The 17486-nt window shown below is 38.1% G+C and overlaps 1 protein-coding gene across 4 annotated transcripts in view; it reads right to left on the bottom strand.

Moving 5' to 3' along the window:
• phf21b (PHD finger protein 21B) overlaps window positions 1-17486 on the bottom strand; it is a 175643-nt gene that overhangs the window by 86558 nt on the left and 71599 nt on the right. For all 4 annotated transcript variants that reach the window (XM_051920425.1, XM_051920421.1, XM_051920424.1 and 1 more), the window contains one exon: window positions 4253-4510. In XM_051920425.1, coding sequence (XP_051776385.1) covers window positions 4253-4510 — 258 coding nt within the window. The remainder of the gene's footprint in view (window positions 1-4252; window positions 4511-17486) is intronic.

The raw sequence follows: 17486 nt of genomic DNA on the forward strand, positions 1-17486 counted from the left end.
AGTTCAGATCACTAGGAAGCCTTTGTGCTCACCTTTACACCTAATTATCACTGAGGTCACCTAATGTCATTTGAGCCTAGCAGCGTTGTAGTTACTGTAATAAAACAGCAGCGCGCTTATTAAATCTTTATGGTGTCAAAGGAAGACTTGAACAAGTGTTTAAACCAAAAAATTTAAAAAAACTTCTTTAAAACAAAATCCATGAAAAATGTAATAAAGAATTTAAAACAAAACCAAACTATAATGCTACCAGATCAGTACAAACTCCACTTAGCACTCAGAGAGCAGAAACTACATGTGCCCTAAACTATCTGTTTATTCAATAAAATATCTAAAAAATCCTACTGGAAACAAAACATGAACAAAGCTTAGTCCAATTTTGCTTGCTTCCTTTCTATTCAAGGAAACTGAGCAAATTAACTCATTTTAGGGGAGAAGAATTAATTAGCTTGACAGACAGCTAAATATCCTTCTCTGTTATATTATTATTCAAAAAAGCAGCAGTAAGAATCACATGAACAAAAAAAAAAAAACTTTGGTAGAATTTGTCTTCTCATTAATTACCAGTTGACTTAAGATCTTCCTGTTTCAAACTTTTGCATGCCTACAAGGCTTGGTTGTTTGTTTCCTTTTTCCTTTGTTGAACTTATCTATCTTACTAAACTACAGTTAATATATGCACGGCGGACGCACTGAGGCGCATGCGCACTGCGGCCTTGGCGCCCGCCCCAGAGTCCAGAGTCAAACGCAGCGGCTTTCCAAAACGCAGCAGCTTCCCAGAGTCAGTAGGTGGTGCCCAAATAACACAACGTACTGCGCCGTGGCGCCTGCCCCAGCGTCAAACGCAGCGGCTTCCCAGAGTCAGTAGGTGGCGCCCGAACAACACAACCTCTGAGCGCCCAAACAACACAACCTGTACAGTCAAACGCAGCGGCTTCCCAAAACGCGGCGGATTCCCAGAGTCAGTAGGTGGCACCCAAACAGCACAACCTGTAAGCGCCCAAACAACACAAACTGTAAACTAGACTTGCTCTAATCCACTGTGCCAGTAATATAGATCACATAACGGTCATTCAGTTTGGCGCCCGCCCCAGAGTCCAGAGTCAAACGCAGCGGCTTCCCAAAACGCGGCGGCGCCCGCACCAGAGTCAAACGCAGCGACTTCCCAGAGTCAGTAGGTGGCGCTCAAACAACACAACCTGTGAGCTACACTTGCTCTAATCCACTGTGCCAGTAATATAGATCACATAACGGTCACAGACTCTAACCCAGCGACTTCCCAGACTCAGTGGCTGGCACACGAACACCACAACCTGTAAACTAAACTTGCTGTGCTCCACTCTGCCAGCAGTCGGTGTCAGCAAAGGCAACGGAATCACGTCTCCACAAAACGAAACTGCTTTAGTACAGATATGCTTCTTTAATTAAATGACATTTCCCCATCCAAATATCGGACGGAACAGAAACTGATTGCCATTCTTGGATTTCCGATTCGCTAGCGAATCACGGGCTTACTTGTTAATGCTTATAATTTATAGCAAGGTCTACAATCATAAATGCAGAGTAATATTAAATTCTGCTAATAAACAGAATTACTGTAGATAATACATGCTCAGACATAATATGTGAATATTACCCTGTTAGTTCATTTTTTATTTATATATATTTTAAAGTGATCCCTATCAAGTCCACTGGCTTTAACTACATTGTACCATCTTTCACTGTCTCCTGAGCCAAGTAACCTGTCCTAACAATGGGAAATAGCGTCACAACAAATGGGTCAAAATGGCCTCATTACAAATTCATCCCACAGTCGGACTTGCTCCATCACTTCACATGTCACTGCTGTAGTCTTGGAAACTTGCCTGGACAGTTTATCTTGTGTGTTGTGAATTCCCAGGAAGGGATTAAATTGTTTGTTTTGCTGCAAGGGTCATGTAACAGTAGCATTATTGTTACTTTCTTCTTTAGATCTTGAACACATGTTGTATATTACAAATGGGCTACTATTGTATGTGTTTGACTTTGTATACTGTTGACAGTTTTTCATCTGACGTTCCAGTCAGCACTTTAAGCGATGTTATAATCAAAAAGTGTTAAACAACAATAAATAGTTGTTAGTTTTCAAAATAAGCATTAACAAGAATTACACTTTAAAGCAATAATGATAATTTGTGGCTACACAAACATTTAATCTTTTGTGGCTTGATGTCATAAATAGTTTAACCACAAATCATGCTGTGTCAAGTCCAATGTACTCCGATGGTAGTCTCACAGATTCTACTGTCTTCTCAATACAATACAGTTTGACAAAAGACTGACAAAACACCTGTGGCCAGCTTGATCTAAGCAAACTGAAGAGAGATATTTCAGATTCAAAATTTCCATGAGTAGAACAGTGGAGTAATTTTTTAAGCACTACTTCTGTGATACAGTGAACCTTGTAATTTGCTATTTACAAATCTTCTGCTTTTGGATTTTGCTCAGATAATGGTATTTTTGATATTTTAGTCTGTATATTTGTTGTCTTAACACCAGCATATTGTGAAAAAACAGGTTTCACTCCATGGCTGCCCACTCCCCAGTGCGGCCACTACTTTCTGCCAACAAATATTCAGCTGCCACTATATTAGATGCCAGCTGTTGTCAAGGGTACTGTGATTTGCATTGCTGCTCTGCCTGGTGTGATCACTCTCTGCAGTGATTTATGACTCAAAGAGTTGATAGACATAGTTCCGTCATTGTGGGACAGCATCAGGGGGCCATGCCCATCCGATTAATCTGCTAGACTTGTCCACTAATACTATTTTAGTGAGGGGAAAAAAGTAATTTATAGAAAAAATATATACCTGTGGAGTTACAAAAAATTAACAGGTGATTTTTTTGATTGATAGGCAACCTTTTAGGAGTACGACTGGTTTGATTAGTTATTCAGTGAACTCTAAACTGGCATCTGAGCAAAAAGGTTTATTCACTAAATGTTAGCTTATTTGATGGAGTGTAGGATGTCTGCTCATAGCAGCAGTGACACTTTGTTATGAACCATCTCTTCAATCTAGGGCTTGGCTGATAAGTTTGTCAGCGTCACTCCCATTCTTTAATAATTTAAATTATTTTGACATCAATTTTTGTTAAAGTTGTTGACTGGTGCCCACAGACATAAATGTAAATACTCAGTAAAAGAGCAGGTCTGGATAATGGGTCTGGGTGCATAGCATTTGCCAAATCCGTTGTCTTGTGGTCTGTTGCTTTAGAATGAACACAAGGCCATTTGCTGCAGTGGGCTGGTGCCCTGCCCAGGGTTTGTTCCTGCCTTGAGCCCTGTGCTGGCTGGGAATGGCTCCAGCAGACCCCCGTGACCCTATGTTAGTAGGATATAGCGGGTTGGACAATGACTGACAAGGCCATTTGCATGTATAAAATCTTCTCATCCTATTGCACTGCACTTCATTAAGTAAAACCAATAGCAATCCACCATTTTCCATTTAAAAGTATAATGTCAAAACCCATAATGGTCTGAAATGGGAGACGCGTACAAATAGCTGGATGTCACTTTCAGTACTAGCATTACTAACATGGCTGAATATTCCAGAAAATAAAACTTAAAAAGATGACTATTAGACTACTTGTACAAAGGAAAACAATAGTGGCCAGTGACAACTCATAACAATCTGAAAAGACAGTCCATCATTAAACCAGAAGGCACAACTATGACTAATTGTGACTGCTGGCCTTTAAGAAATTCTTCGAGGAGAGCTTACTTTCTTCATTAAGCACCTTTCCTATCTTAACTGGAAAACTATCAATTTACAAGTTCAACCATCAGTCCTAAGGGTTTAGGTGGTGCAGTATACACAGAGATATGCACTGTGTCCTTTACAGATGTTGATCTCAGACTTATGGTCTTGTGTGGCCCCTGCAAACCAGTACTTTTCCATGTATATTGCTGTGAGGTGTATTTGCAGCAATGTCACATGTAGCAGACAGCATGCAAGATTAAAGTGTACAGATCCTTCATTAAGTTATAAACGGAAACACAATTTCAGATAATTATATAATGCTAGGCTTATATATATTATATTATCTTACAGTTACTATGTATTATATATTTAATATATTTTAAGATTTGTCTGTTTCCTTGGAATAACATTGTCGCTCGTCACTATCTAACTCTGCTGAGCTCAAAGTTGGCTAAAGAAGGAAATGGACATTTTCAAAGCTGTCATGAAAGCCCAACAATTACAGCCCATACCTGTGAACTTGATATCTCAGCAACTCTCCTTCCCATGGAGTTCAGGCCACTTCCCATCATCTTATTCGCTGTCTGCAAGTTGATTGGTGCTGTCTGTGGTGGCTCAGCACTGGCTGCCTTCTGTCCATTAATATGTGCAGTAACCATAGATACAGGAGTCTTTGCTGGTACCACTGAAATTGTTAAGCTCTGGTTAGGTGGCTTGATAAGGGAAATGGGTTTGGTGTTCCCAACAGGGCAACTTCTTACTGCAAGTTTCTGGAAGAGAAGAACAAATAAAAACACAAAATGTAAGAAGGCAGAGCACACAAATTCAGCACTTGCAGTTTTCACATCTTGTGTATTTTTAGAATGTAAGAAATAACTAGCGTGTAAAACATTTTGCACAGAAACACCAGTAATTCATTAATTTGAGGATGTTGCTCTAGGAATACACTTTATACCTGATATTTTAAAATCTCGTATTATTGCTATCTCCTTAACCTTACGCTTGTTCCTATTTTGCCAGATTCTGAAAGGTTGTGTATATCCTTTATACCATCCTCTGCCAGTTTTACTTTCCAGAATCACATCCTTCTATTAATTTATGAAAGTATAAACTACAAGTGCTCTAAATATTTGTCAATACTGCTTAGCCAATATAAGACTACAAAACACCCATGACCACTGCCTTTAAGGCAGAATTTGCTTATCTGGTTTTGTTGCTCCTCAATCTGGTCTTTTAATCATGATGTTCAAATTGTGTTTGAAAATCTACCTTTTCGGTTTCTCATTATATATGTGCTATTTCTGTAATATTTCCTATCCAGGTCTCTTCTATGTACTGTGCTAAATAAAAGCAGGCCATTTATAGCAACACAGCACCATTTCTAATTCATCTGTTTTTTAAAATATAGCTGAATCAACATTTTTAAGATGTCTAAAGAGCTGATTTCATCTACTCTCATTGAAAGTTGGGTTTTCTGTAAAAAATTGCTTGGACCATCTATTCTTCCATTTATTTTCTACACCATTCACCCAAATTAGTGCTACAGGAGGTCAGTGCTTTACTCCATCACACTGGGCAGAGAACAGGAAGAAACCTAGTCAGAATGCCACTCCATCTCAGGTTCACAATCGTACACAAACTCATCATTTCTCATCATCTGCTCCCCACTTTCCAAGTGGGACCAAATTGGGATAAATGTTTAATTTGTTTTGCCTGTACTATTGCTGATCTGGCTGGCAAACCTAATTCACCAGGAAAAGGAATTCCTTCTGATTTTCTATTATGCCTGTGATGACAGGTGTGCAGTCTTATACCCCAATATAACTGAATTGATCTCACATGCTACTTAAAGTTAACTTTAGTATTTTTGGACATAACTAAAAACATTCACCAAAAACAAAATTGTGTGTACTGTCAAAACCAAAAATGTGCCAACTGCTTTAATGGTACGTTTGCCTTTATTTGAAGTTCAAAACAAATATGTCACAGCTAACAATTTAGTCCATCATGTTGCATTATTTTGCATGCAATTGCTATTTTGTTTTTACAAAGGAATAAATTATAATAAGGACTTCATTCTAGTGTGTAATTCAAAAATACAGTGGGCTAAAAAATAACTGCAAGTTGCAGTCCTGAACATTGCTAAACGCCTCTTTTACAAATTCCATGTAACCCACTGATGCAAAGTTTCACAAGCATGAGATAATCCCATCGTCAGGGCAAAAAGAACACACTGCATGATTCAGAAATATTAGGAATCCACACAACAGCTGCTTCAGAGAGAACATCTAAAACCATATTCTGTGTCACAATACCACTCGAACACAGACAACACAGAAGGCACTAGTATGCTCCATTAGCAATAACAACGTTGTATGAAGTGGGGCAAACACAAAAGGTATATGTTGCTCAATAATATAATGCCAAAGTATAGTTAGCATACTCTTTTAAAACAACACTTGTCATAATTTCAGGGACTGGGCATTTTCAGGCATTATAGTGCAAATTAAATGTGATTTTATATTAGAGCTGGTAGCAATATGTTGGCAACGAGTATTGCACACTTCTTAGTTGACACCCCTGTACGTCGCCAACCAAACTGGAAATTGCTGACATCTGAACAAATGCTATGTATACCATCCAAGCTTTAAAACAATAACATTTCAAAGTATAGAGAGTACAAAATTAGAAGACTTGTTCATTATGCAAAACATCTTCACCACAGAGAGATGAAACAATCAGTTCAAAGTTGCTCTAAACATATAGGTTAAAACTTTTTAAATCTTTTAATGGGGAGGGGGGAAGACATTTTAAACAATACCCTGTTAACATTAACATTTGCCATAAAGCAGTGGTCTCCAACACCAGTCCTGGGGCCTCATGCATAACGCCGTGCGTAGAATTCGCAATATAACATGACGTAAGCACAAAAGCGTAAATGTGCTCACTCACAAAAAAATCCAGATGCATAAATCTGTGCGAACGCCAGCTTCCACGTTCTTCCGCTACATAAATCCCGGTCAGCGTGAAAATTAACACACGCGCCTGCTGTCCCGCCCCAACTCCTCCCAGAATTACGCCTCTTTGAATATGCAAATCAATATAAATAGCCCTTAAGCTCAGCCTTCTGTGAAAAGAAAATGTCAAAAGTACGAGGGAAAATAGAAGAATTTCAGAGAATACCAAGTGGAGGCAAAGAAAAACATACTATTCATTGGTTTAAACAGTGGTATAAACAACAATAGGAAGTTGATCGAGTGACATAGTGTGTCGGAGAAACTCGAAAGCTCAAGTTCACAAAGTCGCACAGTGCCCAAAATAAAAAAGAAGTTGTCAGATATTAAAGTCGCCGTGAAAAGGTGAGTTGTAGCCCACCGTCTTGAGTGTCATATAAAAGCTTATTAGGGTACAAAGAAAAAAAAAAGGCACACAGTGTGAAAAAAAGCACGAAATGTCAACTTTAATCTCGAAATTTCCACTTTAATCCCGTAGTATATTTTGTCATTAAAGTAGAACATCATAAACTTCATCTTAAGATCGTTTAATTTACTAGTTTCTTAAATCCCATCGTAACTAAAGTAGCACGTTAAATGCTTTGTTTTGTATTTGATCTTCTGTGTGTGTGAATCACTACGTGCTTCCGAGTTTTCTCTTCCTCCGACAGGACACAGAATTCATTACATTTGTAATATTACATCTCTCTGAATAATTAAAATACTGAGAAGTATACGTGATATCATTTTCATGATGATAGGAGTTAAAGCATGTTATTAAACATGGGAACACAGTGGCGCAGTGATTGTTCATGTCTCATGCAAGATGCTTGCTGCGCCATGCGCGACCTTCGATGAAATACTTCATTACAGAAGTACTGTCCCTTTCAGACGTACTACAATTCCTGCCGTTAATTTTCTTTCTCCAAATACCCAATCGTCACACAATCGGCTCTGTAATAAACATTAAGCCATCTGTAAGCTCACAACGCCGATTCTTCACAACTTTTAAGGAACATTGAAATATCTTCGTAATGTTTAATTATTCTATCCATCTATCCTTCCAGTGTCGCGCCAGCCACAGCAAGAATACTGCGCGAGGCAGGAACAATCCGTGAACGAACATCCAGCTCCTCGCTAGTGCTGCAGCACCATGTAGTTAAAGTTAAAGTTTTATCTGTATAATATAATAAACATATTTTGCTGCATTTCATCATAAAAATGATATCGTCATCATATGTAAATATGCGCTTTATAAAGTGGCTCAGGTTGTGCAATATTATAACTATCGCAAGTTTACAGTGAGGTAATTGTACTTATAAGTACAAACAGTTCTACAAGGAGCACTTGATGGACTAATAGAGTGCGTTTATAGTTCTTGGGATGAAACTGTTTGTGAACCACGAGGTCAGTACAGGAAAGACTCTGAAGAGTTTGTCGGATGAGAGCAGTTCAAATAGCGAATGGCTGAGGCAGCGTGTGCTTGATGCTGTATACTGATATATGGTATCTGGAATAGTTTGACCATTCTGTGGACCATTATATTGTTACAGGTTAATTAAAATCAGATGCCTTAAACTAATAAACAATATGCGGTTAATTTCAGTGTATTTATAAATGTGCGTCAGGGATGTATATCTGAAAAAGAAAGGATAACCACACAGGAACAGTAGCACTGCTTTAATGCTGGGTGCTGCCAGTCTGCAAAATCGAGCAGAGAACTTGCGTACGACAGGGTATGAGCTACCGTGGAAATGTGTGTGGGTTTACGCCAAGTTTAGGTTTTATACATTGCAATTTGAACGTGGAAACATTCTTACGCAACATTTTTGTGCGTACGTACCGTTTATACATGAGGCCCCTGGAGAGCTACGGTGACTGCAAGATTTCATTCTAACTCTTTTCTTAATTAGTGATCAGTTTTTGCTGCTAATTAACTATTTCCCTTTATTTTAATTGACTTTTCTTGAGACTCTGACCGCTGAATTGATTCTTTTTTCCTTAAACGATACCTAAACATAAATTTAATGTGAAGTGAGCCAACAGTTGACCAACTAAGTTGTTGCTTCAAACTCCAACCAACTTTACTTCATTCAGTTTCTTAATTTGAAGTCAATTCTCATTGCTAATTAAACCCGTTATTTAAGTTTCTTAATTTGAAGCCAATTCTCGTTGCTAATTAAACCCGTTACTCAATTCCATGGTGCTCATTCTGCCATGGAAGACATTTCCAAAACTGTTTATCTTCTTTTCTAAGAGCACTGTCAAAATGTTCTGTGGACCTGAGCAGATCAACATTACTGAGGCCTTCACCTTTCTTTATTTTCAGCTATTGTGTGATGGACGCAGTTTGTTGTCTATGTGTTGGTTCATTTTGTGTCTTAATATTGTTTGGTTGCTAATTAAGGAAAAAAGAAATAATTAAGGTGCCTGAGTCTTGAGTTGTGCATCAATTAAAATTAAGTCAGAGTTAATTACCCTAAGTTCTTGTCTATAAGCCACGGCTTATCTAAGAAAAAAAGTTGTGAAAATGAAAAAATAGAATATCGGCTTATACATAAGTCCGGCTTATACAGTAATCCCTCCTCCATCGCGGGGGCTGCGTTCCAGAGCCACCCGCGAAATAAGAAAATACGCGAAGTAGAAACCATATGTTTATATGGTTATTTTTATATTGTCATGCTTGGGTCACAGATTTGCGCAGAAACACAGGAGGTTGTAGAGAGACAGAAACGTTATTCAAACACTGCAAACAAACATTTGTCTCTTTTTCAAAAGTTTAAACTGTGCTCCATGACAAGACAGAGATGACAGTTCCGTCTCACAATTAAAAGAATGCAAACATATCTTCCTTTTCAAAGGAGTGTGTGTCAGGAGCACAGAATGTCACATAGATAGAGAAAACAATCTCTAGCAAACAAATCAATGGTGCTGTTTGGCTTTTAGGTATGCGAAGCACCGAGGCACAAAGCTGTTGAAGGCGGCAGCTCACACCCCCTCCGTCAGGAGCAGGGAGAGGGAGAGAGAGAGAGAGAGAGAGAGAGACAGAGACAGAGACAGAGTTTGTTTTTCAGTCAAAAATCAATACGTGCCCTTCGAGCTTTTAAGTATGCGAAGCACTGTGCAGCATGTCGTTTTAGGAATCAGCTTTACAAAAGATAGCAACGTGAAGATAATCTTTCAGCATTTTTAGACGAGCGTCCGTATCGTCTAGGTGTGCGAACAGCCCCCCCTGCTCAATCCCCATACGTCAGGATCACAGATAGTCAATGCAAGAGAGAAAAGTAAGCAATCTAGCTTCTCAGCCATCTGCCAATAGCGTCCCTTGTATGAAATCAACTGGGCAAACCAACTGAGGAAGCATGTACCAGAAATTAAAAGACCCATTGTCTGCAGAAATCCGCGAACCAGCAAAAAATCTGCGATATATATTTAAATATGCTTACATATAAAATCACAATTTAAATGACCGCTACGCGCGCGTGTTGACTCGGCAACGCCCAGAGCAGAAAGAACGCGCTCCGGCCGCTCCAACCGCGCCATGCGGGAGTGAGAGAGACGCCAATATCTCACACTCTCTCCCCCCTTAAAGAAATTAAATGGGTGCGAGTGAGGCCACTGACCTCCCTCCCTTCTATTAGTTATAGGTATAGTACGTTCGGCTTATCCATGAGTCCGGCTTATCTATGATAAGATTTTATTTTAAAAATTCGTATGATTTTTGGTCTCCGGCTTATACATGAGTCCGGCTTATAGACAAGAACCTAGGGTAGCATCAAAATCTGGTCTCTAATTAAGAAAAGGGTTAGAATGAAAACCTGCAGCCACAGTAGCTCTCCAGGACTGGAGCTGGAGACCCCTGCCATAAAGGATATCCACTGTATTTCAAAATGTAAATTCTGACCTGGTGAAATCATTTATAAGAAAAAATGCTAACAGTCTACTTGCTAAGTAAGGATATGAAATAACTATAATAATAAGAAGAAAAAAGAAATAAGAAGACAAATAATACAAATAAATTATACAATAATTAATAAATAAATAATAATAGAATAATAACAATAGGATATAATAGACTGTGTTCACATACTCACAACTGTAAACTTACTTTGTATTGTACTATTGTATAAAATTTCTCTTTATAAAAATCATCCAAAATTTGGATTTGTGAAAGAAAAACCTTGGTGTCATTATAGTCTTTGAGATTATTGGTTATGACTTTTTTTCTGTCCTCTAATTACAATTTACATCTTGTGTTTCTTGGCTCTGGTTATGTGTGCCCTTTTGGCTCAAGACCTTATGTTCAGTTCTTGGTCCATGATTCTGACGACATATCCCAAGCTTTGTTATTTAATTATTGTCTTCCCGGGTAAGACCCCTGCATGAATTCTGACTACTCTGTCTTATCTCCTGACTCCATTTCCTTTCAAAAATGCTGTCACCTTGGGCAAGCAGTACATAAATGACAACTTACAAATAAATATACATTTTTCATGTCTCCACTTATAAGGTTTGCTGTCTTTACTGTATTTTTCATGCAAAGATATACGGATTTTTAGAACCCTGAGGAAGAGACCAGTTTGGATGGAGGAATGAAGATATATAAAGAAGCAACCAGTATTTTTACTTTCTTCACATGATCAGATATAGTCTGTTTATAAGTAAGTCACTATATGGTCACTTTCACACCTGCATATGGCTCCAATGTTACCAGCAACAATATCAACAAAATATTCAAAACACAAAAATACAGAATTGTTCAAATTTTTACATATCGTGCAATGGTCCATCAAATACACTTCCTCATCAAACCTCCCTTCTCATCAATATCCCATAGATACTGTACAATATAATGGGGTTGACATAAATATATGATTTTGGGTTGTTGTTTTGATATTTTTGCAGTTTTCCATCAGTATCTAAGAGTACATTTCAGACAAAACCAATGTGTTTATTTTCACATCAAAAATGAAATTGTCATTCCATAATAATATTGGTGCAAACTTTTCTGTGTTGCATATTCATTTTCATTGTTAATTTATTAACATCAACACTTATTTAATTGCTTTATACTGATTTGATTCCAGGATATTTAGCTTTCCTTATCAGAATTTACAGAAACAAATTATTTTGTGATCGAATTATTACAATCCCTCCTGATCTTGTTTAGTTGCTTGTTTCCGATGATCCTAGCTATAAATGCCTTTTTACCAGCAAACTGTTTCATTTTCTATACATATCTGTCAAATATGAGAAACATACTGTATGTGCCATCATGCACCACTGAAATAGGCTTTTGTAGAAAGCTGCAACACAACCATGGCAAGACTAGACAGAATGCATGTCATGAGTTTTATAATTTGGTTTACCCGTTTGCTTGGTTGTTAGGAAACTGTCCTCGCTTACATTACTTAGCATAGTATGCAGTGAAATTGCAGTATAGGGTTGTGTCTTATACTGGTGCTGCAAAAGTACTAAAAAGTTACATTTTTAAAGCAGTGCAGTACAAGGATTTCGTTAATTTTGGTACTGAAAATAAATGTTAGTTTTTAAACACCTCATGCTCAGGCGTTTATTAGCTACCTCAGAACTCCAAATGGGGAAAGTCTTTGATTCTAAATTTTGCCGGAATTACCAAGGGGAATCCCCAGGTTTCTAAAGTATACATTATTATAAAAGCTCTGGAGACCCGAAACACACACACACTTCTGTTATTGTTTTACAAAGTACAGTGCACAAAGGAGGCACCCATGCTTGCAGGCTGAGGGAATGAAAAAATGTAAACAGTAGTTTTCAAGCACCATGTGCTCAGTCACTTATAAGTGTGGACGGAACTCCAAAGGGGACACAACCCCCCCACCCCCAACTCCCCGCTGTTCACTTTAATATATTTATTACATTTAGCTCGATTCACCAAGGGGAAGCCCACTTTCAAAGGTATGTATTTATGTAAACATGCTAGAGACTCCAAAGTGGAGGGTCCTTTTACAGTAATCCCTCTTCGATCGTGGGGGTTGCGTTCCAGAACCCCCCGTGAAAGGTGAAAATCCGCGAAGTAGAAACCATATGTTTATATGGTTATTTTTATATTGTCATGCTTTTGCACAGAAACACAGGAGGTTGTAGAGAGACAGGAACTTTATTCAAACACTGCAAACAAACATTTGTCTCTTTTTCAAAAGTTTAAACTGTGCTCCATAACAAGACAGAGATGACAGTTCCATCTCACAATTAAAAGAATGCAAACATATCTTCCTCTTCAACGGAGTGCGCGTCAGGAGCAGAGAATGTCAGACAGAGAGAGAGAAAAAAGCAAACAATCAGAAATCAATAGGGCTGTTTGGCTTTTAAGTATGCGAAGCTCCGCCAGACAACGCAGCTGCTAGGAAGGGAGCAATGTAAAGGTAGTCTTTCAGCATTTTTTTAGAGGAGCGTCCGTATCGTCTAGTGGTGCGAACAGCCCCCCTGCTCACACCCCCTCCGTCAGGAGCAGAGAATGTAAGAGAGAGTGAGAGAGACAGAGAAAACAAACAATTAAAAATCAATACGTGCCGTTCGAGCTTTTAAGTATGCGAAGCACCGTGCGGGAAGCATGTCGCTTGACAAACCAGCTGCAAGAAAGGGAGCAACGTGAAGATAATCTTTCAGCATTTTTAGATGAACGTCTGTATCGTCTAGGGGTGCGAACAGCTCCCCTGCTCACACCTCCTCCGTCAGGAGCAGAGAATGTCAGAGCAAGAGAGAGAGAGAGAAAGGCAAACAATCAAAAATCAATACGTGCTGTTTGATCTTTTAAGTATGCGAAGCACCATGCGGGAAGCATATCGCTTGACAAAGCAGCCACATTTAAGCCCAGCAAGGAAGAGAGCAATATGAAGGTAATCTTTCAGTGTTTTTTGAGGAGCGGCCGTATCTTCTAGGGGTGCGAACAGCCCCCGTGCTCACAATATATTTGAGGAGTTTTATTTAATAGGTAATACGTGCTCTGGTTGGGTAGCTTCTCAGCCATCTGCCAATAGCGTCCCTTGTATGAAATCAACTGGGTAAACCAACTGAGGAAGCGTGTACCAGAAATTAAAAGACCCATTGTCCGCAGAAATCCACGAACCAGCAAAAAATCCGCGATATATATTTAAATATGCTTATCTATAAAATCCACGATAGAGTGAAGCCGCGAAAGTCGAAGCGCAATATAGTGAGGGATTAGTGTAATGCTTTGTGGAGTGCAGTGCTGTGTACAAGGGAGGTAGCAAGGCATCCGTATATGGGGCCTGAAGGAATGAAGCAGGCATGACACATGGAGAGGGGGGAGTTATCTGTTATTTCCTTCAGTGCATTTTTTGGTACAAGTACTAAGGTCCAAAAATTGGCATCAATACCAAAGTCAAACTTTTAGTACTAATGCAACATTACTGTAGTAGTAAAGGAACTTGCTTTAATTTAGTGTACTTTGTCCTGTTTGATTTTGTAGAAAATTGGTTAGCTCTAGAAAGAAATAATGAGAGCTTAGTTTTCCACTTCTTAGTAAGTGTGACCTTGATTTTTCTTTTGTCTTGCAAAGCACTCTCTGAAATATGAGTCTCGGCCCATGTGTTCCTTTATGTCAGTAGTTCTACACCATATACATTAATATCAGGGTACATTCGTTGACACTGAAAGCACTACTTAGGAACTGATTGCTTCTGCTTGTAATAAATGCCTCCCCATATATGTACCAAGACTTTCATCAGCCACATGGCAATGGCAATCATAAACTGCTTCCTATTCTGCGGTAAAAAATTTTTGAAAGCTGTGATTAAATACAGAAATGTTCAAGATCAATTCTTACCTCAACAGTACAACGTGCTGCAATGTTGAAAAAATAAATATTTGATGGATTACCCTATCTTTTTTGCCTTTTAGTTTTCCCCTGTATATTTGACTTTGTCTTTACTCCTTTGCCTTATTTTGTCCTTTAACACCACATGTAATTTCTTACAGTTCTAGAAATGGCTCATATGCTACCAATGAAATGCTGCACAGTTCACGGAACAGACCTTTTCATTTTTCTGTCAGACATTGATTTTACATTGACTCCTCTCACAAGTACATCAAGAATCAGACATACGGCAATTCTGAAAAGCCACTTAATGGCAGCATGTTGAATACTCTTGTAAAATGTCTGGGCCAAAACATTAAAGATGATACTTTAACAGACTATAAATCATTTATACTACATATAACCACTCTGCTAAATGATAAAACTGTACAGTAAAAGAAAAAAAACATACAAAAGGTTACAAGGAGAAACTGGAGCTGCATTGCATTTATGAACAGTTTAATGTGCTGCCTGCGTGATGCCACCTTTTTGAACTTGACCAGTGTAGAAGGAATTGTGTAAGCTGACACAGAGGGGAATATGCTTGATATACATTTTGAAATAAACTTTGAAAAACAAAAACATTAAAAAAAATGCCAGAGGGGGAGAGAAAAAGAAACTGCAATCACTCAGAAACTGTAAAAACAGAAGAGATATTGGAAATAAGCCAAGTCTAAAATATCACTCAGCTTATATTCGGCAAATCCCTAAACCTAGCATAATGCCTCAGCTCTAGTCAGACACATTTTGGGCACAAAACCAAAGCCAACCAATATATTCAATTAAGTAAAACATAAAGCAACTATAGATGGTGCCAACTAAATCCTCACTCCTTACTCCTCCTTTTGTAGATTAAGTATACAATCCCATATGAAATAATAATGTTCCAAGCATACTGATATACAGTAAGGTAAAACTGCAGTAAAACTAAATACTGAATAATTGTTAGGTAAAATAATTCAAACGATACATGAGCAAACCATCTATCCATCTTCCAAACCTGCTTATCCAGTGCAAGGCAGCAGAGAAGCTGCAGCCTACCCCAGCAATCACTGAATGCAAGGTAGGAACAATACCTGGACAAGCTGCCAGCCCATTGCAGTGTTATATTTCACCCATTAATAGCAGAATCTACTAGACATAATTTTACTGTCCCTTTTACACTGACTGTATGTAGATTTACTTCAACATACCAAGACATTTTCATGAGCAAAACAAACTGCATAACAATAGCTGTCCTACTCCCAGGTCCTAAAACATTCTAAGTATAATTTATGTGCCATTTTATTACCAAGTTCCTTTATTTTTCATGTTATTTTATTTAGTAGGAGATCTTCCATTCTTCCAATGATCCAAAATAGTTACACAGTAATTATATCACATGCTGGGTATGCTCACATACTTTTGTGTGTGTTGTCATGAAAGTTATTTTCACCCTGTATATGAGGCCTGGGATTGAGATCACTAGAGTTCCAGTAATTTTAAGAAGCCAGACTCCTGTTTATTGTGGCACTAATTTTTGATATTTGCTAAATGGTGTCATTTCATTTTCTTGTGGAAGTTTTATATCTTCCTGCATATTCAGAATACAGAACATTTACTTTGTGCATCAATGTATTTCATGCTAGATAGATAGATAGATAGATAGATAGATAGATAGATAGATAGATAGATAGATAGATAGACAGACAGACAGACAGACAGACAGACAGACAGACAGACAGACAGACAGACAGACAGACAGACAGACAGACAGACAGACAGACAGATAGATAGATAGATAGATAGATAGATAGATAGATAGATAGATAGATACTTTACTAATCCCAAGGGGCAATTCACATTTTCCACCAGCAGCATACTGATACAAAAAACAATATTAAATTAGAGATTGAAAATTATGCAGGTAAAAACAGACAATAACTATGTATAATGTTAATGTTTACCCACCCCCGGGTGGAAATGAAGATTCGCATAGTTTGGGGGAGGAACGATCTTCTCAGTCTGTCAGTGGAGCAGGACAGTGACAGCAGTCTGAAGCATGTTTGGCTAGACTGGTGCTCACATTAGTCTATATAGGGGCAAGCATGAGAAGCAAGTACTTGTGAGATTAACTATAAGCTTTCATCCTTGTGTCCTTTTCTAGTCTAGCATTGGGGCTTTTAAGAAATTTTTAATCACATGCCATTTAATTTTTTTTTGGCATACCATATACTATACTTAGGTCATTTAATGACATGTCTTCTGCTGCCTCAAGTATATATGTTGTCACAAGAATGAGCCGGAGACATCATAAAGAGTTAGGGCAACCACCCGTATATTATTTTCTCAGCTGCAAAAGTAATTTTTTATGGTAGCACGATGTGCCTACAACAGAGTCCAAAACAGAACTGCCTGTACTGAGGCAAGATGGCAGTTTTAAAGGCCCAGAGGGGAAATTATGTCATCGGTACAGGAACTGGGAGTGGCTTCCTTGTGCCTGGAAGTGATGTCATTATCAGGGAAACAGGCTGGATTTCCCCGGAAAGGTCTGCAAGGGACTGAGAGAGATAGTCAATATATTTCACCACTCCTTGGCCTGGCGTAGAATTACTATTGTTTAGGCCCTTCAGCTGTTTCCCATGCGCACATGTGTGACAATGTATATATATATATATATATATATATATATATATATATATATATATATATATATAATATATTATATATATATATATATATATATATATATATATATATAATTTCTTGCTTTCTCGTTGCTGATATCATCTCCTTACTGCATTATACTGAATAAGAGTCACATGCTCCCACAGTAATGGCTCCTTTATAAATATCCTTTTATCTGAAAATCATACTCATACACATAATCCAAAATCAGTGATGAAAAGACATGTA

This window comes from Erpetoichthys calabaricus, chromosome 1 (assembly GCF_900747795.2).
Source record: "Erpetoichthys calabaricus chromosome 1, fErpCal1.3, whole genome shotgun sequence".
In the NCBI taxonomy this organism is placed as follows: Eukaryota; Metazoa; Chordata; class Cladistia; order Polypteriformes; family Polypteridae; genus Erpetoichthys; species Erpetoichthys calabaricus.